The sequence below is a fragment of the Antechinus flavipes genome, chromosome 5 (genome assembly GCF_016432865.1).
Source record: "Antechinus flavipes isolate AdamAnt ecotype Samford, QLD, Australia chromosome 5, AdamAnt_v2, whole genome shotgun sequence".
NCBI lineage: Eukaryota > Metazoa > Chordata > Mammalia > Dasyuromorphia > Dasyuridae > Antechinus > Antechinus flavipes.
The window spans coordinates 98,848,569-98,875,565 of record NC_067402.1 but is presented as its reverse complement, the minus strand read 5'-3'; the positions used below and the strand labels follow the sequence as shown (position 1 = coordinate 98,875,565).

Sequence of the window (26,997 nt, the reverse complement as noted above, 5' to 3'; positions counted from 1 at the left end):
TCCTGACTTCTCAGGAAGAGTGAGATGCCTCAATAGGAGATAAGAGCCTAATGGGACATTGTCAGCAGGTTCCCTCTGGACTGAAGGGATACCTTACAAAGAGTTACCAAGAGTTCCCCCATTGTCTGTGGCTCTCTACAGTATATTAGGCATTATACCAGGTGCTTGGTCTTAAAACCACAAAGAACAAAACAAATCTTATCCTTAAAGAACTTACATTCTAATATAAAATATAAAATGGAAAATAGCATGTACTGCTTGAAAAAAAAATCTATTTTTCTAGGAAGATACCACAGGGGAGAGTTGGTTAGGGGAAGTAATTAATATGTTGAAAACAAATATTCAACACAAAATATAGTATAAACATACAAAGTAGAACTTATTAATAATAAAATCCTTCAAATTTGAATAAAATTCTCATTTTCTTTAGCCACTCAACTAATCTTTGTAAGCTATCCTAGACTTTTATCATCCTAGATATCATTCTTTGCTGTTCTTTCCATTAAAAGAGAGGGGGAAAAACATTGAAGAGAGATTGAAAACAAACATTTTTGGATGTGTTTGAATTTTTTAAATGTAGGGGACAAGTATTTGCAGCATCTTTATGCACAAGTCAAAACCACTCCATGATGTCATTGGTCCTCTTCAAAAATGAATAAACAACAATTCCTTAATCTTTTGCACTTCACTCCATCACCTTTCTGAAATTCTTCTGTTCCCTCTTTTAGACATATACTTACTGTTTTAAAGTAGTAAAATAAAATTTGAACAATACAGACTCTGATACCATTGACAATAGCAAATTTTTGACCATTCACAAAAGACCCAACTTTTTTAATGTCTTAGAAAGATCTAGCCTTGTTCTTCAATGGGAATTGATGTCTATAAGTAAAGGCTTCTGTTCTTTCCCTCTTTTGTGACCATGATGGCTAGAAATTTCATCTATAGTGAGACATTGTTAATTGGATAATCTAAAACTTCTTACAATCTAGTTAATGGAGAAAACTGGATATTTTCAGAAAACTGGCTGAAAGTTGGATAATTCGCCTTTCTATCTACTTCAAATGTATATGTGTACTAGCCATCTATATCATTAAGTAAGAAGTAATTTTAATACATTTTTATCATTAAAACTTTTTATTTTCAAAACATATGCATAATTTTCAACATTCACCCTTACAAAACCCTGCGTTCCAAATTTTTCCCTCCCTTCCCCCAACTCCTTCCCCTAGATAGTAAGAAATCCAATATATATTAAACATGTGTGATTCTTCTATACATATTTCCACAATTATGCTGCACAAGAAAAATCAGATCAAAAAGGAAAAAATGAGAATGAAAATAAAATGCAAGCAAACAACAATAAACAGAATAAAATACTATATTATGATTCACACTCAGTCTCCCCAGTCCTCTCTTTGGATGCAGATGGCTCTCTCCATTACAAGAACATTGGAACTGGCCTGAACCATCTCATTGTTGGAAAGGGTCACATCCATCAGAATTGATCATCATATAATCTTGTTGTTGCTATGTACAATAATCACCTGGTTCTACTCACTTTATTTAGCATCAGTTGATATAAGTCTCTCCTGGTATCTCTGAAATCATCTTGCTGATTGTTTATAAGAAGTGTGATGTTCTCTTCTTTTGTATAACATAATGGTTCTCTCTGGAGCAGGTTTCTTGGGGAGGTTTTTTGGAGGCAGCTTTAGTTTCAATTCAAAGTAATAATCACTTCAAATACAGCCAGATGATAAAATCCAAACATTTATTATCTTCTTCCTTGATTCCAAGAGCTCTTGCAGCTTGTCCTTCTGCATGTCTCCAAATCCAAAGGTTTGTCCTTCAGTCTCCAGCCAGCACAAAGGTGGAAAATGGAATGAATCTGACTCCGCCTCCAAGAGTGGGCTTCTATATCTCCCAGAGAGTCCTTTGGCTCTGAGAGCTTCTTGCTTATATGCTGTTCACTGAGTACACGCCAATAATTATATCACTGGGAAACCATTATTTGTTGTATGATTAAACCAATGCTAAATTAGATTTAAACATTGTCTCCTCAATTCCACTTAGTACCTTGTTTCAAGTTCTGGCCCACAATATCTCATCATAGGATCAGATCAATCATACTGAACCATGCTAAATTAGATAATTATTGTCTCTATCAACTCTAATGAGTTAACACTTTGTTAGGATTCCAACAAGAAGTAATAATTAAGGAGAATATATACACTTGTGACTATTTTTAAAACCTCAGTGGCACACAGCTATGGTGACAGCTTTTGTGGAAGTTATCACTAGAATGATTCTTTTTAAAATCCCTTGAGTTAGCCTATAGGTAACATCCATAATAATAAATTGTGATGCTCTCTCTAGTGATTTGTGGAAAATCCACAGAATGTGATCAGGATCATTTACATCCAATATAAGTCCCTCTCCAAAAGACTGTTCCTTGTACTCTCGATATATCCTTGCATACCCAATTCAATGTTCTGGGAGCCTGAGCATAGATATGTGGAGAAAGTAATCTGTTGTGAATAAAGTTTCAGTGTATATTCAAAATAAGTTCTCATTCCAGGTAGAATCACCTTACTATTTCCTTCAAAACCCATCTATCAAATGAATAATAAAACTTGGATTTAATATTCCACTTTCATAATTTAGAAGTGATATTAGCATGCCAGTTAATCATCTTCTACTAATAATGGAATCTAGACCCATACAATAATATAAAATTGTCTATATATATAGTATCAAAATTTTGAATCTTGTTGCAATGTGCAACTACAGCACAATCAGGGATCCTATTATTTAGGAATTCTGCAGCAACTTCAACTATGCATCTTCTAATATCTTCAGGCATAAACAGAAACTGCCAATTTAGATTGGAAACATCTTTGTTGTCTATGTATATCACATACATTTGTCTAAAACCAAATGATGACAGATTTTTTTTTTAGGACTTCACTTTAAGGACATCCTTCTGCTCCAATGACCTGCATTTTACAAGTATCTTATAAAAAGTGAGGAGATTTAATGATTGGTTCAAAATCAAGGCAGGTGAATGGTTCAGATCATTGGAGGAAGTTTTTTTACAAAGTTTCAGTGACTATCCCAGTCTCCAGTATCCCCACACCCATTATCAAAAGCCATTCTTGTATATATTTTAGATGTACTTATTTTTTAATAAGATCTTTCTCAAAAATAGAATATAAAGTTCTTGAGGATAAGGACTCATTATGTGTGTGTGTGTATGTGTGTGTGTGTGTGTGTGTGTGTGTGTGTGTGTGTGTGTGTTTATATCATTAATCTCTTAGGAAGGAAATCCTTTTTTCACCAGCCACTCCTCTACTCTAATTCTTTTCTTTTTGTCTCCTCACCATCCACTATATTGTTTCTTTCTCTCTTTCTACTTTCAAAGTGGGAGGCAGAAGTGACCCTGAAATTCTCTTAAAATTCATTGATAGCCGTCTTTATTCCACCTCCCCATCCCCCCCCCCCCCCCCGACTTCCAGCAAACAATACTTTGATTCTTTTTTGTCTTTTTTTTTTTTACTTAATTGCTAATCATTTTTCCAATTACTTTTCAGCATTTTTCAACATTCATTTTTATAAAATTTTGAACTCCATTCTTTTCCCTCTCTTCCTCCCAAGAGAGCAAGCAATCTGATATAAGTCATATGCATACAATCATGTTAAACATATTTGCTTATTTTTCTTTTTTCTTTCTTTTTTTGTGATACAATTGAGGTGAAGTGACTTTCCCAGGGTCATCCAGATAAGTATTAAGTTTCTGAGGCTGCATTTGAACTCAGTTGCTCCCAACTTCAAGGCCAGTGCTCTATATACAGCACCATTTAGCTGCCCAACATATTTCCATATTAGTCACATTGTGAACGAAGAATCATGAGAAAGAAAAAAACAAAAATAAAATGTGAAAATAATATGCTTCCATTTGCATTTAGACTCCATAGTTCTTTCTCTGGATATGAACAGAATTTTCCATCATGAGTCTTTTTGAATTATTTTGTTATCACTGTTAATTGTTTCACAATGTTGCTGTTACTGTATATAATGTTCTGGTTCTCTTCACTTCACTAAGTTCACATTAACCTTTCCAAGTTTTTATTAAAACTACTCATCATTTTTTATGGAAAAAAAAGTATTCCATTACATTCATACATCACAACTTGTTCAACCATTCCCCAATTGTTTGCCAGGCCTTCAGTTTCAAGTTCTTTACCACCACAAAAAGAGCTGCTATAAATATTTTTGTACCTGTTACTCATTTTCCCTTTTTTGTGACCTCCTTGGGACAGAGAATTCATTGTAGAGTTGCTGGGTCAAAAGGTATGTATCAGTGTAATAGGTTAGGATCACAAGACTAAATAGACAATAACTATAGCAATATAGTGTTTGACAAACCCAAAGACCCCAGCTTTGGGTATAAGAACTTAATATTTGACAAAAGCTTCTGGGAAAATTGGAAATATTAAAGAAATTAGTACTCAACTCACACCTAACACCATATGCCAAGATAAGCTCTAAATGGGTTCATGATTTAGACATAAAGAGTGATAATATAAGGAAATTAGAAAAACATGGGATAGTTAACCTCTCAGATCTGTGATGGAAGAAATTTGTGTCCAAAGAGGAACTAGAACTCATAATTGAACACCAGATAGGTAATTTTGATTATATTAAGTTAAAAAGTTTTTATACAAACAAAGCCAATGCAGAAAAGTTCAGAAGGGGAGCAATAAAGTGGAAAATCACTTCTGCATTTGAGGGTTCTGATAATAGCCTCATTTCTAAAGGATCTAGAGAATTGATTCAAATTTATAAGAATTCAAGCCATTCTCCAATTGATAAATGGTCAAAGTATATGAATCGACAGTTTTCAGATGAAAAATTAAAACTGTTTCTAATCATATGAGATTAGATGAGGCACAAACTGAGAAAAATATTGAAAAATAGAATTGAACTTTTTTCTGTACAATAGATTTAACTCCTTGGTTGATGTCAGTGCACATCTCTGACAAATGGAACAGTGATTATATATACCAAATTAAATCCATGTTCTTTCAAAAAAACTAGAAAGCTTAAAAAAACACTCATGAATTTGTTGCTTTATAATTAATTTATTTGGTTATATTTATCTAATTTATAAAATAATACTTGTCCACATATGTGTATATCCAAGTATACATGGATATAAAAAATGTTTTTTTTTAGTATTAAAGATTTTTCTATTCAAACTGAAACATTCCCAGTTCTTAATTTTTCTTTATCAACTACCATTCCAGTAGTGAGAGGAAAGGATTTGTGGGAGGCTCCATCACTTTTGGAAAGGCTTTATTCAGTATAAACTTCACAAAAGGGAAATTTTCCAAGTGATCTGTGTCCCAATCAAAATGTTCTAATAGATGGAATCTAACAAACTCCACTGAGACACTACAGCTATTTTTTATGGATTCTGCAATCCCCTATACTGACTTTCAACATTCCCTACAGACTTTCTGTACCCTGGATCTAACCTCTCTAGTTGGCTGTGTGAAATCATTTACCTATTATGTATTATGGATTCAAATTATTTGTTTTTATTATAACCCAGCATAGTAAAGAGCCAAGGGCACAGTAGAGAAAGAAAGCATGAATATCAGAAATTAGGGCTGAACTCCAGTAGTTTACTAGAGTTTACTTCCCTTAACTTGTAGTGAATTCACTTATGTGATTCTGAAGTTGGAGCAATCTCAGGAGTCATGGAATATCAGGGGAGTTTAATTGTTGTTGTTGTCTTGGAATATTATGACTTGTTTTTGTTGAGGTTTCCAGTGTTTATTCCATGAGTTGACAACATGGCTCTTTGCTATTCCCCTGAAATCATTTTGTTGGTATCCCGAGTGACTGCAAAAAAAAAAAAAATCTTGGGTATGAAGTTCCATAGACCTCCAATTATTCTCAATCTTCAGAATTATATAGAGATGGATTTGGGTTGAGTTGTGTAAAGAATAAAACTGTTCCATCTGTGTGTCTGTATATGAAAAAAAAAGTTTCTGATTCTTACCTTGTCCTTATCTGCCTGGGCAGTAACGGCTTCTAAAACTGAAATTCTCTTCTGGTACTTGCTGATGGGAGCTGGATCTCCAGGCCCACTTTACATATTCTTTTCCAACTTCTCTAAAGCTTGAATGTCTCACAAAGTAGAAAAGAGTGTGACTAACAACATTGTGAGTATAAATGTTTAATTCAGTAGGTGGTAGCTTGTAGTAATATTGGATATACTTAGGATGGTATAAGTAACCAGTTCTGGGATGGAGTCCAAGAAACTTTTTTTTGGATGCCCCATATTTAGTCTCTGATTCTAGGTTCATAGAAGTTGGTGTAGGGTTATAAGCTCCTTCCCAGAACAGATTCTCATGACATGCTATATCTATGGTGATGGTTGATATCCAAGTAGTGGATGTAGTGATGTAGTGATGAAGCAAAGAGTAGTCAAAGAGCCATACAGCAAGAGCATGTGGTGGATTCCCATAATAGAACAATATGTTGCTGTCAACCCAAATTAAGAGCCATGAGAGGAGTCCCTTTAAAGGCTAGGTTAACCTCACCTTTTCATGTTGCCTGGCCCCGGTTCATCCAAGAAGTAAAATCTTTGAATAGTTAAAAGACCATTAAAGTTTGCTATTATTCTTCTATGATACCCAGGTAAGAAGTGAAATGACTACTCAGGATACATGAAGGAAGAAAATGACAGATATCAGCTGTGAGAGACTTGGATTTTTATTCTTTTTTTTCCTTTCAAGTTGATAAATTCTGAATTGTGAAGAAAATTGTTCAGAGTTTAATTTTTTCCTCAAATTTCTCAAAGTACTTTATCACTTCTCTCTCTTACTTATTCCATGTCTTTTCTCATATCATAGTCATTCCTTCTCACAGGATTGAATATTCCCTATTCTCAATTTTTATCTTACCTATCTTTGCATTTGCATTTTCTATTGGAGTATCTTGTATATGATGGATATCAACAAAAGATTGTTGATGGAATTGTATTGTTTTGAATTGAATCTCTAAACCTGTTATTCAGTGACAGAAAATCTCATGGGAAGGTAACAAGAAAAATATAATAAAATGGGGAATCAAATTGAAAAAAAAAGTTGGTTTTGCTATAATGCTTGTTTCAATTTCATCAATGAGAAATAGAAAATTGATCCCACTGAACCACTGAGCACAAAACACATATATCTCAAACATCTACCACCTACCACAAGTCATTACTTGTGTTATTTTTCAACACTGGGTAGTACCACTTCATATTAATTCACAAGTTACAAATTTTTCCTATACCCACTTCCACAGACAAACTTTAGGTGTTAAGGTAAGATTTCATATTTATTATATCTTCTAATAGAAGCTATTAGTGAAGAGAAAAGATGGACCCCTTTATCCCCAGCTCTTCTGTTTTCCTCTTCCTCTAAGACCTCCCTCCATAAGCCCAGAATTGTAGCCTGATCATCCAGTTTGCTTTTCCTTGTCCAAGGCCTTGGACATCACAATTCTTTATTGTCACTTTTATTCATTTCTTAATAATTTGCAAGGCTCCTACCTTTTATATGTGTCATTGACAGACTTTTTGAGTGTTTTGTTCCTATCCCCATTTTTTCTTATAAGCTCTGTAGCTTTTGTAGTGTTTGCTCAGCATAGTGACTTTTAGGAAGTGAGCATATATCTCAGAACTATAGCAGAACTGAGTGTATTCAGAAATCTAAGAATGCAACTAATCCCTATGCAGTCACAAATTATGAATAAAAATTAGTAACTACAATGTACCAGGTACTGTGTCTGATATTGCAAGTATTAAGATAGCCCCTGCTTTCAAACAAGATCATTTTCTAAGAGGTCACAAAAGTATATATATGGAAATAGCAGCTAGAACAGAGTTTTGGTCCAGTGATTCATAAAATGATGAATATATAGTATTGTCAATTAACAAAACATGTTATAAATCAGTGGCAGCTAGAGGAAGAGATGGAATGATGAGAAAGGAAGAAGAAGGCAAATAAAATAACACAGCTATGGGGACAGATAGATATATGAATACACAAATGCATACACACAAACTCATGTTATTTATATATAAGTATACAGGTATGTATAATGTATGCTAATGATTCTTTTTTCTTTCTTTTTTTTCATTTTGGTAAGCCTATTAATAATTCTTTTGTGCTCATGAAGACTTTGCCAAAAAGAAGAAAAAATAAACAACCCTTTCAAGCAAATATATATTGTTACACAAAATGAGTCAACAATTGGCTATATCTGAAACTAATTGTTTCATTCTTCACCTTGAGTTCATCACTTTATTGGCAGGATGTGGGCAGCATTTCTTATCCTATAGACTTGAAGTTGACACTGATCATCTTAAATGTTTCTTAGTTGTTTTTTTTTCCCTTTACAATGTCACTGTTATCACATTTTTTCCCTCATTCAAATCTTCTCAAGTTTATTCAAAGCTATTCCTTTCATCATTTTAAAGTTGCAGTTATATTCCATCAGAGTCACATGCCATCATTTGTTTAACCATTCCTCAGTAGATGGTAGCTCTTTTCCTCTATTTTTAATCTTTTTGGGGTATGGGGTTAGTAGATATGCACAACTTAGGGTATAGTTTATATAGAAGTATAAACATTTGGGGTATAGTTCAAATTGTTTTCCAGAATAGTTGGAACAATTCATAGTTCCACCAATAATGTATTAGTGTGCCTGTTTATCCAGAAGTCCTCTAATAAATTTTGATATTTTGGGTTTTTTTCAATCTGATAGTATGAAGTAGAATCTAAAGGTTGATTTTCATTTTTCTATTAGTGATTTTATATTTTTATATGCTTATTTTTTATCTTTGATTCCTTTCATTGTGAATTGACTTTATATATTTCACCATTTATATTTAAGAAAAGGCTCGTATTCATACAAATATGTATGTGTGTATAAATATATATATGAATTAATTAATTTTATATCTTAGAAATTAGACTTTTATCAGAGGAATTTGCTAGAAACATTTTTCCTAGTTAACTATTTCCCACCTACTTTGGTATTTACTTTTCAGTTTTATATGTGTTATACATATTATCTTTTTTATATTTTATATTCCTTGTATTATAATATGTTCTTCTTTCATCCATAGTTGCAGTAAATATTTCCTTCACTGATCTTCTGATTTTCATATTATGTGACACATATAGCTAAGTCATAAATCAATTTGAGACTTGGTATGTTGTCATATTTGAACTAAAGCTGATGTCTGCCAGACTTCTTTCTTGTTTTCTCCTAAGTTTTTATCAAATAGTGAATCTTTCCTCCAGTAGTTGGGGTCTTTGGAAATAAATTATAATTTGAATAGAAATTGAGTTTTCAGGAATTCAGGTATGTCATAGCAAGATCATTGAAGGTGTATCTTACAATAAATGCACAAAACTATGCACAATATAAACACTTCTCATTTACTTGATCTTTGCAATCTTTTTATATTACAGAAGCATGACAATCAATCAGACGCTGGTCAGAGAATTCATTTTGATGGGATTTTCTGTAGGACCTGACATGAGAATGTTCCTCTTTGGACTCTTCTCTCTGATGTATGTCTTCACCCTGTTAGGGAATGGAGTAATCTTAGTACTCATCTGTCTGGATTCCAAACTCCACACCCCCATGTATTTCTTCCTCTCACATTTGGCTATTGTTGACATTTCCTATGCCTGCAATACTGTGCCCCAGATGCTAGCAAACCTACTGGATCCACTCAAGCCTGTCTCATATGCTGGGTGCATAACACAGACCTTTCTCTTTTTGACTTTTGCCCACACAGAATGTCTTCTCCTAGTAGTAATGTCTTATGATCGCTATGTAGCGATCTGTCACCCCCTCAGATACTCTGTAATCATGAATTGGAGGGTATGTATCACTCTAGCACTGACCTCTTGGGCCCTTGGGTACCTTTTGGCCCTGGTCCATCTAATTTTATTATTGCCATTGCCTTTCTGTGGTCCCCAGAAAATCAATCACTTTTTCTGTGAAATCTTAGCTATTCTTAAACTTGCCTGTGCTGACACTCATATCAATGAGATCTTGGTCTTGGCTGGGGCTGCTTCTGTGTTAGTTGGACCCTTTTCTTCAATTGTGATCTCTTACATGAGAATAATCTGTGCAATCCTGCAAATCCAGTCAGGAGAAGGGAGACAGAAAGCTTTCTCTACCTGCTCCTCCCATCTCTGTGTAGTAGGGCTTTTCTATGGCACTGCCATCATCATGTACATTGGACCCAAGCATGGGAATAATAAAGGGCAGCAGAAATATCTCCTTCTATTCCATAGTTTATTTAACCCCATGCTGAACCCCCTTATTTATAGTCTAAGGAACAATGAAGTAAAAGGTGCTCTGAAAAGAGTTTTGGGAAAGGAGAGATCACCATAAAAGATGACTACTTATATGAATTACTTATAAATCTGTCAAAAATTGTAACTATTTTCAGTTTACTAGCCAGTTAAAAATCAGATCTCTACTACTAAATTGTTTGATAGAGTTTGTGTGTGTATATATGTATGTGTGTGTGTGTGTATGTGTGTGTGTGTTGTTCCTCTTTGTTGGAGTGTGTAAATATTTTATACAAGATATGAAGTTTCCAAACAAAAAATAAAAATGATCTATCAAAATGACTGAAATTGACCAAAGAAGAGGATTTCACCAAGGAAAGTAGCATTTTTATCTGTCAGGTTAGTAAGAAAGGAAGTCATCTGGAACTATGTATCAAATAGATGAACCAAGGCAAAAAAGGACCAAAATAATAAGAAAATGCCAAGACAATGCAGAATAATTTTCCAATCCAGATTAAATACAAATCCTTTTGACTCTGCCAGAAAAGTAAAAGACCTGGAAATATTTCAGCAAAGCTAGAATATTTCTGCAATTGTCAAAAATTAATGATAAATATAAATTGCCAGAAGATTAAAAATTATAAAATGATTTTGTGACTTTGTTTTATCTATAGTATATGAAACTTTTTGATTAATGTTTTTGACAAAAAGAATATGATATTATGATTATCCTAATTCCTGCTTCATTCAATCACAGATTATATATAATTGTTTCTTTGATAGCATTATTGATATTCATCTTCACTGTTGCAATATTCAATGTCAGGTCAATTGCTAAGTATAGTCTTTATGGGTCAAGAAAGTTAGTGATTTTTGTTCCTGATAGTCTTCAGAGTTTTAGGAACCAAGGAAAGGGAATTAGCCTAGTCTTTCTAAGCATCATCCCATATATAAGATTCAGAAAATAACTAATTGGCTCTACTTATTTCTGGATTTCAGAACTAGAAATGAAATTTCTGACATCTTCCACTTCATGTCATTAAGGGTTTATACTATTATGATTTTGTTTTTCCAACTTTATGAGGGGACAAAAGGAAAGAAAATTGATATTTTACTAATATTATCTCATTAGATTTTCACAACAACCTTGGAGGTAAGTGCTATTATTATCTCCATTTTACAATTGAGAAAATGGAAATATACATTCATTCTCAGAATCATATATGGAAAGATAGAGTTAGCAAGTATCTGAAGAATGGTCTTGAACTTAGGATTTTCTGACACTGCCTCTTAGGTGTTTTAGTAACTAATGTAGTGGTATGCATATGGGAATAGACTGGACCATGAATTAATTGTTATAGATAATTGAAGAATAAGAAAAATACCTTTACCAGTGCAGTTCTGCATCTTCTCTGCAACATGTTCTTAAAGAGTTGCCTAGGTCACTCTGAGTTTAGTTGTCTCATCCAGGTTCACACAGCCAGTATGAGTCAGAGATAGGATTTTAAACACGATCATCCTGACTGACACTGACCATCCATCTATTAAACTACAATGTGTCTATTTCATACCTAAATGAGTGGAATTGTATACTAGGGCACAGATGGTAAAGAGTTCTGTTAGTTGCCATGGATTGAAAGGAGAATGGAAAAAGTATCCTATCAATTTGTGCCCAAAATTCTATTCTATGATTGATTTCCAAAAAATTAAAGATATAAAAGGTCTGAAGGTACTAGTAAAAATATTTTAAGGGGAAGAAGATGAAAATGCATATGGCGATGATCACTTCATTAATAATGATTGAATGAATAACTGAATGAAATAGTCTCTTTAAAAGGCAGCAAAATCCTTCTATATCTAATCCTAAAATTTAGTTTTTTTATTTTTTATATATATTTTTTTAATTTGAGTATAGTTTTTACTTAAAGACTATTCAAGATCTATAAAGAGAAAGACAAACTCTATTTTAAAGGACAATGAGTTAAGATAATTTAAAGTTACAGAAGGACTTTATACATCTTCCAAATTCCCTTCTGTCAGAAAAAGGAACTCACAATTTTTGTAGCAAAAAAACATGAAAAGGCATAAAATAAGATTTCTTCTTTTTTTATTTGTCTTTAATGGTAAAAACAGGTTAAAAACAGTACTTTCTGTATTAAGTTTAAGAAATGGGGGAAATAGCTTTTTTTTTTATTAAGCTGGATAAGCCTAGAGAGAACAGGGAAGAAATAAAAATTATAAAAAAAAGAAGAAAAGTTTGAGGAAATCCACTGACAAGTGAAGAAATCTACCTTAAATGGGTTTTCATTCAAAACAAACTAAGAGATACAAGATCTTGATTTTTAATGCAACAGATTCAAGGAGGGAGTAGAACTGAAAAAAAAAATTATTCATGCCTAAATGGTATAACAAGATAAGCTTAAACTGTTTGCTTGCCTGCTGTTAACTATTGTTAAGGACCAATGAAAATGCTACCCTAATATTTGTATTTCTGTAAATCGTATAAATTCTTTCAAATAATGACTCTAAATAAATTTTAGAGGATCAGAACATAAAAAGATGGAGTAGAACAGTTTTTCAGTTGAAGACTAATTAGAAGTTTGTTAAGAAAAGCCCGTGATACCAGGGTGGAAGTCTAGCACGTGGTTTCAGAACAGGTTATGCCAGCAGAGTCCTGGTCTTGGCTCAGCCCTAACACTAGCAAAACAGGAACAGGCTTATAGAGCTCTGAATCACTAGCAGCACTAACTCTTTCTAGACCTTTTAACCCCAAAACATCAAAAAGGACTTGGAAGTTCACTAGTATGATTCATCAGTAGGGTGAGAGGGCCTTAGGAAACCAGCACACCAGGAGCAGGCATGGGCAGTGGTGGTGGTGGCAACTTCCAGGGGCCTCAGCTCACAACAGGTCTCTTTACTAGCACTGAGGAAGGACTTTTAGCACATGAAAGCTTATAGCTACAGAGGGACAAGAGCACTCCTAATAATTCCAGGGCAGAAAAGAATGCTTGTGGTCAGGTCCTTAAAAGGTTCTCTGAAAACAGCTGCATAAAATCCGTGAAGCTTGGACAGTGCACCTTCCACTCTGGAAACAAAGCCCTACTTTAATAAAGAATTAAAAGTCATATAATAGGCTAGGAAAATAAGCAGAAAAAGATTGTGATCATGGAAAGTTAATATGGTAACAAGAAAGATCAAAACATTTACTCAAAAGAAAATAATAAAGTCAAATCTGTATCCAATGTCTCCAAAAAAAAAAAATAATAAGAAGAAGAATTGGTCTCAGTTTGTGTAAGAGCTCAAAAGGGATTTTGAAAATCAAATAAAAAGAGATAAAGGAAAAATTAGGGAAGGAATGGAGAGTAGTCCAAAAGAAAATACAAAAAGCTAATGAGGAGAAAAATCACTTAAAAAGCAAAATTGGCCAAATGGAAAAGAAGGTACAAACACACATTGAGAAAAATAATTCCTTGTAAATTGGAATTGAACAAATGGAAACTAATGACTTTATGAGAAATCAAGATACAATATAACAAAATTCAAAAAAATAGAAAACCGTGAAATATTATATTGGAAAAACAACTGACCTAAAAAATAGATCGAGGAGAGGCAAGTTAAAAATTATTGGGTCCTCAAACTATGGCCCGTGAGCCAGATGCAGCAGCTGAGGAAGTTTATCCCCCTCACCCAGGACTATGAAGTTTCTTTATTTAACGGCCAACAAAACAAAGCTTTTGTTTTTACTATAGTCCTGCCGTCCAACAGTCTGAAGGACAGTGAACTGGCCCCCTATTTAAAAAGTTTGAGAACCCCTGGACTCCTGAAAGTCATGATAAAAAAAACTTGGACTAGATATCATCTTTCAAGAAATTATCAAGGAAAACTGATCTGATATTCTAAAACCAGAAGGTAAAATAGAATATTTATATACCAATCACCATCTGAAAGAGATCCCAAATTGAAAACTCCCAGGAATACTATAGCTAAATTCTGGAACTCCCAGAACAAGAAGAAAATAGTGCAAGCATCCAGAAAGAAATAATTCAAGCATAGTGGAGCCTCAGTCAGGATAACATAAGATTTAGCTTCTTTAAAGGACTGAAAGGCTTGGATTATGATATTCTAGAGAACAATGGAGCTAGGATTATAATCATCAATAACCTACTTAGCAAAACTGAGCAAACTCCATCAGGGAAAAAGGTAGACATTCAATGAAATAGAAAATTTTCAAACATTTATGATGAAAAGATCAGAGCTGAATAGAAAATTTATTTTTTCTTTATAGAAGGAGTTAACCAATAAAATGATATCATAAGCATAAGATTCACCTGTTTACATTCCTATATGGATGATACTTACAACTCATTAGAACTTTTTTATTAATATAGCAGTTAGAAGAAATAAATCTAGACAAAGAGCATAAATGTAAGTTGAATATGAAGGGATAATATCAAAAACATTAAATTAAGGGGTAAAAGAAGAATGTACTGGGAGAAAGGGAAAAGGAAAATGGAATGGTGTAAATTAACTGTCATAAAAGAGGCAAGAAAAAATTTTACGTTGGAGAGAAAGAGAACAAGGGGAGGGAAAATGAGTGAATCTTACTCTCATCAAAACTGTCTTGAAGAAGAAATAACATATACCACCAATATGAGTATAGAAATCTATCTTACCCTGCAGGAAAGCAGGAAAGAGCTGGAGGATAATAGAAATGAGGGCATGTTAGGGGAAAAACTGGTCAAGTAACAAAATACTTTTAAGGAGGGAGAGAGTACGAGGGGTGGGGAGAGAGAGAGAGAATGGAGTAACTGGAGAGAAATAGCAATAGTAATTGTAAAAAAGAATCTTGAAGCAAGTTTCTCTACTTTATATATACACTTTTTGGTTGAGAAGACTTCATTTCTCAAATATGAAGTGAATTGAGTCAAATTTATTAAAAAAAAATAAGAGCCATGCCCCAATTTATAAATAATCCAAAGGGCTATAAAATCATGCATAACTTTTGATCTTATATTACCATCATTGGTCTTGGATCCCAAAAGAGAATTTTTTTAAGGGAAAGAACCTATATATACAAAAATATTTATAGCATCCTTAAAGCAAAAACCTTGAAATTGAGGGGATGCTTGTTAATTGGGGAAAGACTAAATAAATTGTGGTATGTGGTTATGATGGAATATTATTGTTCTATTGGAAATGATGAGCAGGAAACCCTCAGAAAATCCTTGAAAATCATTCATGAACTTAAGCAAAGTGAAATAGATTGTGTACAAAGTAATGGCAATGCTGTAGGGTGATCAACAGTAAGAGTATTCAATGCTAAGGGACAGTAAAAAGATTAAATGCTTTGTCAGAAAGAGAATACAGAGGACCATTGTACTAGCACTAGGGAGAGGATCAGTTCTTGCAGTTTCAAAACAATAGAGACACCTTCCTTGGTATGGATCACAGTTCCAGTGTGGAGATGAGTCATGGCTTGAGGGGCAGTGACAAAAAATACATTATTTCTCTTTTTGTAGTAAGTTTATTTATTTTTAATACACATTGCTTTATGAATCATGTTGAGAGAAAAATCAGAGCAAAATGGAAAACATTATGGGAGAGATAAAAAACAGAAAAAAGAAATATATATAGTATGTGTTGATTTACATTCAGTCTCAGTTCTTTTTCTGGATGCAAGTGGCATTTTCTGTTCAAAGTCTATTGGGATTGCTTTGGATCCATTGAATTACTGAGAAGAACCAAGCCTTTCATAGTTGATCAACACACATTTTTGCTGTTATTATGTACAAAGTATTCCTAGTTCTGTTTGTTTTGATCAGCATCAGTTCATGTAAATCTTTCTATAATCAGCTTGTTCATCATTTTTAATGAACAATTATATTCCATTACCTTCATGTACCAACACAACTTGTTCAGCCATTCCCCAATTGATGGACATCTACTCATTTTCTAGTTCCTTGCTATCACAAAAACTGCTGCTACAAACATTTTTGCATATGTGGGACCTTTTCCCTCCCTTATGATTTCTTCGGGATACAAACCCAATAATGGCACTGCTGGGTCAAAAGATATGCACAGTTTTATAGCCCTTTGGGCATAGTTCCAGATGGCTTTCCAGAATGGTGGGATCATTTCACAACTCCACCAACAATGCATTAGTGTCCTAGTTTTTCCACATCCCTTCCATTATTTTTCATTATCTTTTCCTGTCATCTTAGCCAGTCTAAGAGGTATGAGATGGTACCTCAGAGTTCTTTTACTCTGTAATTTGCATTTTTTAAAAAAATCAATAGTGACAGAGCATTTTTCATATAACTATAAATGACTTTAATTTCATCATCTGAAAATTTTCTATTCATATCCTTTGACCATTTATCAATTGGGAAATGTTACATTACTTAACATCACTTCAGAAGAACTTAAAACTTACAGGCTCTCTGATCTAAATGAGAAAATAATGGGACATTACCTCTGAGTGTCAGTTTTCTCATATATAAAATAATAAGAAGAAAAGCATCTGGATTACAGGGTTATCATGAGAATCAAATGTATAAATGTATGTAAAGTACTTTGTAAAACTTAAGTCATTATTCAAGTGACAGCTACAATATTTTTACAACTTCTCCAGTGTTCTAACTGGAGTGTGATGCTAATGTCATATTATTCCACGTGATTCTAAGGTTTGCAAATATTAAAATAATAAGAGAAATATGGAAATGTTTTTAGAATATGTTTCATAGGAGTTATTTGGGTATGACTTCACTGGAATTCAATGTCACAAAACTGTTTAGGAATTGATGTACCTTAGATACATGAATGAAGTGAAAGATAGATAAATATCTATCTTAATTATCTATCTATATTAATTTGGGGGATGGAGGCAAAAAATGTGACCAAGAACTATTAACTCATTTATGTGATTTGGAGAACAAGATGAAAAAATGCAGTCACTAAGAGTTCTTGGGTGAAATAAGAAGGAAAAAGCTATTTTGACAGCTTCTACTCAGGAAAAGAAAAATCAAGGTGAAGAAGAAGCCTACTGAGACACAAAGGAAGATTAGATTCAGTAGCAGCAGCACCTTGAAGAAGTAAAGAAAAAATGTAGAAAGATAAATTGAAAACTAGTAGAATCAGGCTTTCTAATAATGGGGTTTGTTCTCATTCTATCAACTAGTTGACTAAATTGTCAACTGTCAAAAATAAAAATGTCAAAAATCCCAGGTTACCATGCCTAATTATTTGCTGGCCCATTTCAAGTATCTAGAGCAAGACAGTGAGAAACTCTTGAGAATTCATTGGCTAAAAAATTAGATTTTTGCTTTATTTGTTTACTTGATGAATAAAATAGCTCTTTGTCTCAGCTTCAAGAATAAAAAAGAGGGTTTTATTTTCTTTTAAAAAGCCAAAGAGAATAAAGTTATGAAATTATCATAGTCCCTGACATTTTTCTGAGCTGTTTCTCATGGAGAGATCACTTGAATTTCTAAACTATTAAGATGCCAATGATAAAAGGACAAATAATCACTAATCTAGGAGTCCCTGGGCTTTAAAGAATCCCACAGCTTCCTGAGGAAAAGGACAAAGTGTTGATAGAGAATGATTCCAAAAAGGAGTTTGCTCAATAAGTGTGCCATTATAAAAATAAATCTTACTCAAATTATAACTAATAGATTCCATTGAGATACTCTGGAAGTTTTCTTCCCTCCCCAAATCCTACATTTTACTCCCATTCCTACTACCCAGTGTCCTAAGATCCAGCTCTTAGTTATTGCCTCTAATCTGTGTAGCACAGTATAATGTACTGACACAGAGACTTTGGATTGAAATTCATTCTTTTTTTCACCTATGGAGAGTGTGTTGGGGGAAGATATAAGTGGGGAAGGGGAGGGAGGACCATGAGAAATGAAAGAGCACATACTCTATTAAAAAAGGGGCATTAAAAGGAGTATACAGGAGTGTGATCCAGGAGCCAGATCACTGTCACCTAGAAAAGTATTAGCTTCTCCCAATCTCAACAAATTCATATTCAGGAATGAACAACAAGAGCACATATTTAGTGGAAGGTACTATCTAACATATTAGATGATAATGAATAGAGGCAGCTAGATGACTCAGTGGATAAATTGTTTGGTTTGGAATTAGGAAGATGTGAGTTCAAATTCAGATTTATTCACTTACTAGCTTTTTTTTCCTTGAAGATAACTCAGTGACTCAGTGAATGGAGTCAAGAAGATCTTAGTTCAAATTCAGTCCCAACAATTCACTAGTTGGGTATCCCTGGCAAGTCACTTAACCACTGTTTGCCATTGGAGGAGGAAATAGCAAACAACCTCAGTATTTTTTTTTACCAAGAAAAACCCATAATGGGTCACAAATACATCTCTCAATAATGAATAACAACAATAACAATATGTAATGGATATCTAGAATATGATCTCTGTCTTGAAATTCCTATGTATAGATACTTCTGTGTATTGAAACTTTCTACTTATGGCTTTTCCCTTGAATTTCTCTCACAGGAGCCCTGTGTCATCCTGTAGGGAATAAAGAGGTGGGTAAATGCATTTTGATTAATGATTGGGCTCTTATTTTCCCTGAATGGGTATGATGCCCCATGGACCTTCTTACTGAACTTTGTGATAATTGAGATGTAAGATTATATTTAGTTATTAGGGAATGAAAATTCTCTATTTTTTGAGAGATGACTCTCTCAAATCACATCTCAACTAAAACCAAGGGGGATAGTGAGATTTCAGTATGCAAGACATTTCCAAGACTGATTGCTAAAGAGAATGGGAACTTAGACATAAAATGATAACTTATAGATGAGCCTCAACTCTGTTTTTGGTGAGGCTTCCTTTAAGTTCATGCCCAACAATGAGGTAAAAAAGAAGGGCTTTTTCATTAGGCTCACAAGATATCACATAGAAATCACAGATTTTTGGATGAACAGGACATAGAAAGTCAAAGGATTGTTGAAACACAGATTTGAACTGGAAGAAACCTTAGAAGTCATCTAGTACTATTTTCTCATGTTACAGCTGAGGAAACTGAGGATCAAAGAGGTTAAGTATCTTCCTCACATTTCACTTTTATCATTTACTCTCCTCCATGTAATCTGTGATGACTCAGCATCCTTACTGTTCCTTGCTCACAATATCTCATCTCACTATTCCATGAATTTTCACTTGTCAATACACCATGCTTGCAGTTATCTCTCTCGTTACACCACCGGACTTCCCTGACTTCTTTTAAGTCTCAGTTAAAATTTCACCTTCTATTAGAAGTCCTTTCCAGTCCTCTTTAATTCCTTTTTTTGTTGATTATCTACAATTTATCTTGTATTGTATTTGTTCATGGTTATTTGTTTGTTGTCTCCCCCATTAGAATGTGAGTTTGTCTATCTTTTGCCTTCTTTATGTTTCCAGCAGTTGTCACAGTGCTTGACAAATAGTAAGAATATAAGAAATGCCTGACTAACCAAGATTACACAGTTAATAAGTAAAGCTGGGACCGGAGGTCATGTCTTCTAATTCCAAATGTAGCACTCTTGGGAGGTCTAGGTGATGATTCATAACAACAGACAAGTTCAAGGCATCAATAGCCAGATTAATATCTGGATGGGGATAGCATGATTGGCTCCATTAGCTGCTTTGCTACTAAAATGCTGATATGCATTGTATGGATCCTGGGTACTCTGTTTCCTTTCAATTTCTCTTGTTCATGATCATTGCAGAGAATAGTTGTTGGTAGGAGTTTCACATGACATAACTAAATCCATGAGGAGCCAAAGAGGACAAAGGAATCCTTCTGACCAGATCTTGGCTTATAGAAATTACTGCCAGTAATGTTGGACTGTGCTATTCTCACCCCAGACTACAGACCAGGTAGTTAGTCTTTCTGCTACCAACAGTGATTGTTGCCTGAACTGAACACATTCTAGAGTTAATTTCTTCAGAAGTGGCATAGTAGGTGAGCTACTCTTATTTTCCCTTCCACAGACACTCAGAAGACAGGTAAAATAATTTATTTGGGATGCCCTAGGCAATGAGATGCCAGGAGACATTTGGGGTAAAAATTCTCATTATTCTTTTTCTATTGTCACTACAAAATTGAATTGTGCAATTGAGTCAGGATAACTAAATTTATCAAGTGACAGTCAATATCACAGGAAGGTAAGAAAAGAATGGGATATTGGGGGCCCAAGTAGAAAAGTATAGAGATAGTAAGACAACCTCCCCCATCATGTCCAGCACAGAGTAGGGGCTTAATAAATGTTTCTTCCTATCTTGATTAGGTAATTAGACATTATGGAGATGAGTTTATATTATGTTATTGCTACTTTGGTAATGATCTATTTTTAGCAACACAGATTTGGGCTCCTCAAAAGGACTAATATAAAAATAAAAGTATGAATCCTGGGACCTTTAGATTCACTAATTCTCTCTCTTAATAACCACATCAGAAGGTCTGTCTTTGATCTTTTACTTTTCACTCTTCCAAATTTCCTATTAAATCAAAATGATGAGCTTATCAAAAATCAAGATGCATGTTTCCTGTCCACAGATGCTATTCTGCTTCCTTTGTCATTGATTCTTCTGGATATTTTCCTCCAACAATCACTTTCTTACTTCTCTTCTGCCCTATAACTGCATATGCTAGAAAAAAAGAGTGATTTTTGAAAGTATATGTGTAGTGATGTAATATTTCATTATTAAAATGTGAGTTCTATGAGAGAGATATTTATAGTAAGTGATATTATTACATATAGTATACTATATAGAACATAACACTATAGATATAATATGTGATACTATTACATATAGTAAGCAAAAACTGATTGCTTTTTCTATTTGAAATAAAGGGGAAAATATACACATTTGCTATATAGTATACCTATTATCCAAAAATCAAGCAAAGCAAGACAATAAGGTGATGGGAAATTTTTTAACCTACAGAGAAAATTATGAAGATTACCAAATATAGCACTGAGGGATTGTCATATACTTAAGAAGGAGGATTCACAACAATGGAGACCAGGTATGTTTTTAAAATAATCTCTTTGGCAAGGAAGACAATATGATGTAATGTAGAGGAAGGAATCATCAGACTCGGGAAGGTCTGATTCAAGTCCTGCCTTTGACATATAGATATCAAAGTGTGCCCACATAAGTGTGGGCAAATCCTTTAATCTCCTAGTGCCATTTTGCAATGCTTAACAGCTATAAATTGCAGAGAAGTTACTAATCTTCATTAAAGAAAAATTATAGAAGTTACTTGCTGGAAATTCAATATTTGTGTGGAAAAAGAACTACTACTAATGTGTTATTTTGATCAAAATAAGATGTCTAGAAGTACATTAAAGTAAGGTTGCTCAAAAGATTCCATACTCATACATTTCAAAAATGTACAAAACACTGGATAATAGCTGTCTTTACAACACTTTGCCTAAATGATCTTTTTGTCTCTGTCACAGAAGTATGATAAACAATCAGACAGTGGTTAAAGAATTCATTCTGATGGGATTTCCTGTTGGCCCTGACATGCGAATGTTTCTCCTTGGACTCTTCTCTCTGCTATATGCCTTCACCTTAATGGGAAATGGCGTAATCTTAGGACTCATCTCTCTGGAGGCCAGACTCCACACCCCCATGTATTTTTTCCTCTCACACTTGGCGATAGTTGACATTTCATATGCCTGTAATACTGTGCCTCAGATGCTAGCAAACCTGCTGGACCCAGTCAAGCCCATCTCATATCCAGGGTGCCTAACTCAGACATTTCTCTTTTTGACTTTTGCCCTCACAGAATGTCTTCTCTTGGTAGTAATGTCTTATGATCGCTATGTGGCAATCTGCCACCCCCTCAGATATTCTGTCATCATGAATTGGAGAATGTGTATCTCTCTAGCACTCACTTCTTGGGCCCTTGGGTTCCTTCTGGCCTTGGCCCACTTAATTTTATTGCTGCCATTGCCTTTTTGTGGTCCCCAGAAAATCAATCACTTTTTTTGTGAAATCTTAGCTATTCTCAAACTTGCTTGTGCTGACACTCATATCAATGAGATCTTGGTCTTGGCTGGGGCTGCTTCTGTGTTGGTGGGACCCCTTTCCTCAATTGTAATTTCCTACATGCGAATCCTCTGTGCAGTCTTGCGTATCCAGTCAAGGGAAGGCAGACAGAAAGCTTTTTCTACCTGCTCATCCCATCTCTGTGTAGTAGGACTCTTCTATGGCACTGCCATCATTATGTACATTGGACCCAAGCATGGGAACCCCAAGGAGCAAAAGAAATATCTTCTTCTGTTCCATAGCCTATTTAACCCAATGCTGAATCCCCTTATTTATAGTCTAAGGAACCATGAAGTAAAGGGTGCCCTAAAGCGAGTGCTAGGGAAAGGAAGACCATTCTAAAAGATTTAACAATTAGAATTCAATAATTATGATTATATTCTGATAAGAATTATAAAAGTAACCTGAAATCTGATTTCATATTGCTTAATAAATAAAAATAGAATATAATTTTTCTATAATATGAGGAATATGAACTGGATGTCCTCTGATATCCCTTTCAGCTCAAAATCAATTAACCTATGAGTCTTCAAAAGAATATATATTTCACTTATCTTTTTGAATAGTCTGTAGAAAATTTCTAAGGTACTAAAGTACCAAAGGATACATGGAATACTTCTACTTAGGTGTTTGTAATCAAGTTCCAAGTGTATCCTAAAAGGATTTTGAGTTTGGAAGTTTTAAACAATGATCTGGAAAATCATTCAAGGCTACATTGAAACTCTACATCCTGAAAGCAAATTCCAATACATGACTACCATGCTACAAAAACATTATGAAAATATAAAGTAAAAAAGAACAACACTAGAATTGGTCTTTGTAGGGAGCTGGACAGGCAGGGGAGTTGTTTGGAGGCAGGGCTAATGTTGCATGACTGTACTTAGATAGATCAAAGCCACTGTTTGTTCAAAAATATGTCTAACAACACTTATGGTGGGCAAAAAATTGAAAAGTGAGGAGATACTCATCAACTAGGAAGTGGATCAACAAATTGTGATGTGATTGTGATGGAATAATAATGTGCTATAAGAAATGATAAGCAGAATGATTTCAGAAAAACCTAGGAAAACTTAATAGGAACTCATGTGAAGTGAACTGAGCAGAACCAGGAGAATATTACAAATGGAAACCATGTTGTAAAAGACTTTACTATTCTAATTAATGAATAGCAATGGTCCAAAGGATTTCTAAAAGGTCCATGATAAAAATGCAATTTATCTCCAGAAAGAGAAAAATTTTTGACTATCAATCGCTTTTAAATTATGCTTGTTAGAACTTTCTCTATTTTTCTTTTTTTTCTGTGTTTTCTTTTGCAACATGTCTAATATGGTAATATATTTTCTGTTTTGCATGATATCACATGTATAATTGATATTAAATTGCTTATCTTCTCAAGGATGGGTAGGGATAGGAGGATGGGAAAGAGTTTAGAACTCAAAGTGATTAAATAATGAATGTTAGATATTTTATATGCAATTGGGAAATATTGAATTAAATAAATAGAAGATACATATTTTTTAAATTATTTTTGCCATATCCCTAGTACGTACTTTACTCATGACTCTATTGTTAACATTGTTAAATCTATTCTGTAAGGCAATATATGCTTTTCCATTTCAATAAGTCTATTTTAAAGGCGTTTTCTTCAGATAATTTCTATTTCCTTTTCCAAACCCTCTTGCAAAGTTCTCATTTTCTTTCCCCATTTTATCTCTAATTCTCTTTTAAAATCTTTTTAAAATTCTTCTAAGAGCGCCTTGTGAGATGGGAACCAATTCATGTCACTTTTTGAGGCTTCATCTGGAGATGATCTGCTTATAGTGTCATCAGAGTTTGAAATCTGTTCTTCTCTTTCTCCATAAAAGTATTTATGGTCAGAATTTTTTTTTGCTTTTTTGCTCATTTTTTAAAATGTTGGGGGTCTGTTTTTAGGGCAACAGGGGGATTGTCCAAGCCTCCTCTATAGGTCATGGCTATACCAGGTTGATGCTGAATGGATGTGACCAGATCCCAAGTTATTCTAAGATTCAGAGGCTCACTATTTGCCTTTTGTATTTGCGTTGAATGTCTTACAGTTTATCTGCTGATCTACTGGTTTGCAACCAGGACAGAGTAGTCAGCACTGCTGTAGATTCCTCCAATTAGATTCCTTTGCTCATGGGACTCCACACTACCCTGAGACCCTGCACTTGTCCACACTCAACCCCTCCCTCTGTTCCTGATTGAAACAAACCTTTTCCGAAGTTTTTCCCAACTATCTTCTGAAGTTTGTTACACTCCAAATATTTGTGACTTCTGTCACTCTGAAACCAATTCAGAGGCTTGATTTGGTGTTGATCTGAGAGAGATCAAGGAGAGCTCAGATAAAGATGTCTCCTCTCCACAGTCTTGGTTCTACCCCATTAGTGACTTTCCTAATTGCCATCTTCATATTTAGTCAATTATATTTTTTAAGGAATTGTTTTCTTCAGTGAATTTTTGTTCTTCCTTTTCTAAGCTGTTGAGAATCAACAGCTTACATTTGAGATTGACTTTCTTGAAGTCCTCCTAAGCTATCTTAAATGGAAAATTGTTTCACTCTGTCTCTATGTAGGTTCTGTCACTCCAAAATTTGTTCAGAAAATTGATTTAAAGTTGTTTCTGAGGGAAATGGATGAGAACTCAAGCAATTTAATGGTTTTTCTATGCCATCTTGATTCTGCCCACTGGAATTTTTTCACATCTTTTAAAACTGAGTTCTATTTCTGGTATACAAGGGACACTGTCCCAAGCTTCTTACAGAGGAATACAGGGTCCTGACTCCTTAACTGTTGCTTTGGGATTTCTGGGCCTTGTGGCTTCCCTGCTGCACTGGAGACTGGAAGCTTCAGAGTTGGTCTGCTGTAAATTGTTTGGTCACATCATGAGCATACTTTGTTGGGGTATCAGAGCCTCCGATGTTGATCTGTGCTAGGGTTAAAGGCTTTATACTGGCTTACCTGAGTCACAACTGTGCTGAGCTGCAATTCTTTTTTATATAAATAAAAGATTTTGGAGAGCTCAGACATGTTCCCATTTTTTTCTCTGCCATCTTTGCTTTGCTTCCAACAAAGACTCTTAAAAAGATTTTGGGAATATTTCAGGACGAAGGGGAAGAAACTACTGGACATATGGGTGAGCTGATTTACTAGATGGTTCTTCAATCATTCAACAGATCTTGTATTAGGATGTTGGCTTTTTCCACTTCCTTGTAAGTCACTGTTTGGGAAGGCAGTCATTCAATGTAAATTATTCTGAACTATAAGTTATTTTTATTAATTTTTTTTTATTTTCAAAGCATATATATGGATAATTTTTCAACATTGACCCTTGCAAAACCTTGTGCTCCAAATTTTTCTCTCCCTTCTCTCTATCCTCTCCCCTAGGTGCCAAGTAATCATGTTAAAATATATGTTAAATCCAATATATATATATATATATATATATATATATATATATATATATATATATATATATACACACACACACACACACACACACACACACACACATATTTATACAATTATCGTGCTGCACAAGAAAAATCAAATAAAAAAATGAGAAAGCAAAATGCAAGTAAATAACAAAAAGAATGAAAATTCTATGTTGTGATCCACACTCAGTTGCTACAGTTCTCTCTCTCTGGGTGTAGATGTCTCTTTTCATCATGAGATCATTGGAACTTGTTTCAATCATGTCATTGTTGAAAAGAGCCATACCCATCAGAATTGATCTTCATATAATATTGTTGTTGCCCTGTACAATGATCTCCTGGTTCTGCTCATTTCATTTAGCATCATGAACTATAAGTTCTAATGGCAAAGAGTTTTTGTTATTTTGAAACTCCTTTCTAACAAAAAAAAGACCTTAGGCTTTCTAAGATTATAAATATACATTATGAATTATTTTAATTTCTGCTTATTTTCTTTTGCTTGTGGTAAGAGAAAAGAGAAATAGAAAACCATAATACTGGCTGTGAGTGATAGAAAATGTATCTGAATTCATTTTCTTCAAATTTTGTTTGGATGTATTTGGAGAGAAAAAGAATAAATGTTGGGGGTTTGGCTTTTATCCGAATGTTCACAATTCATTTTTTTCATTTTGTCAAGAAATAACATATGATCTCTTTAAAAAAGAAATTTTTAACCTTTTTGCATGTCATGGAAAGATATCTCTTGAACACAGATTGTCACATTATTGGCACCTGCAACAATAAATAGTTTTTACAAAATAAATGAGGGTGATGTTTGAAATGAAAAAGCTAAGAATGAGATTTAAAATTTGATGTCATCTAATTCATTTTTCATGCATAATTCTAAAGTGTTGGCCTAATTATGTTAGCAAAAATTATGAACTAATTATGATAATAACTGACATTTTATAGCACGTTAAAGTTGCCAAAATACTTTTAATAAATGAACCAGACACAGACTATCATCAAGGTATTGCCATCAGAAATGATGATTGGATACAAATAAATTTATAGAAGGATAAAGCAAGGGTTATCAGTTGGAATAAATATAACTTTAAAT

The 26,997-nt window shown here is 34.0% G+C and overlaps 2 protein-coding genes and 1 pseudogene across 2 annotated transcripts; 2 read left to right on the top strand and 1 right to left on the bottom strand.

Annotated features, from left to right (window-relative positions):
• Positions 1 to 736: 736 nt before the first annotated feature.
• LOC127538570 (NEDD8-activating enzyme E1 catalytic subunit-like) lies at positions 737 to 3,199 on the bottom strand (annotated as a pseudogene).
• A 6,341-nt stretch (positions 3,200 to 9,540) lies between these two features.
• On the top strand, positions 9,541 to 10,473 carry LOC127538569 (olfactory receptor 13-like). Its single transcript, XM_051962378.1, has one exon. The coding sequence runs from the start codon at positions 9,541 to 9,543 to the stop codon at positions 10,471 to 10,473; it is 933 nt and encodes a 310-aa protein (XP_051818338.1).
• Positions 10,474 to 21,856: 11,383 nt separating this feature from the next.
• On the top strand, positions 21,857 to 22,789 carry LOC127564492 (olfactory receptor 13-like). Its single transcript, XM_052001050.1, has one exon. The coding sequence runs from the start codon at positions 21,857 to 21,859 to the stop codon at positions 22,787 to 22,789; it is 933 nt and encodes a 310-aa protein (XP_051857010.1).
• The last annotated feature ends 4,208 nt before the right edge of the window (positions 22,790 to 26,997 follow it).

What these genes read in the sequence shown, in the direction of transcription:
- LOC127538569 (XM_051962378.1), top strand. Translation starts at nt 9,541, where the DNA reads ATGACAATCAATCAGACGCTGGTCAGAGAATTCATTTTGATGGGATTT.
- LOC127564492 (XM_052001050.1), top strand. Translation starts at nt 21,857, where the DNA reads ATGATAAACAATCAGACAGTGGTTAAAGAATTCATTCTGATGGGATTT.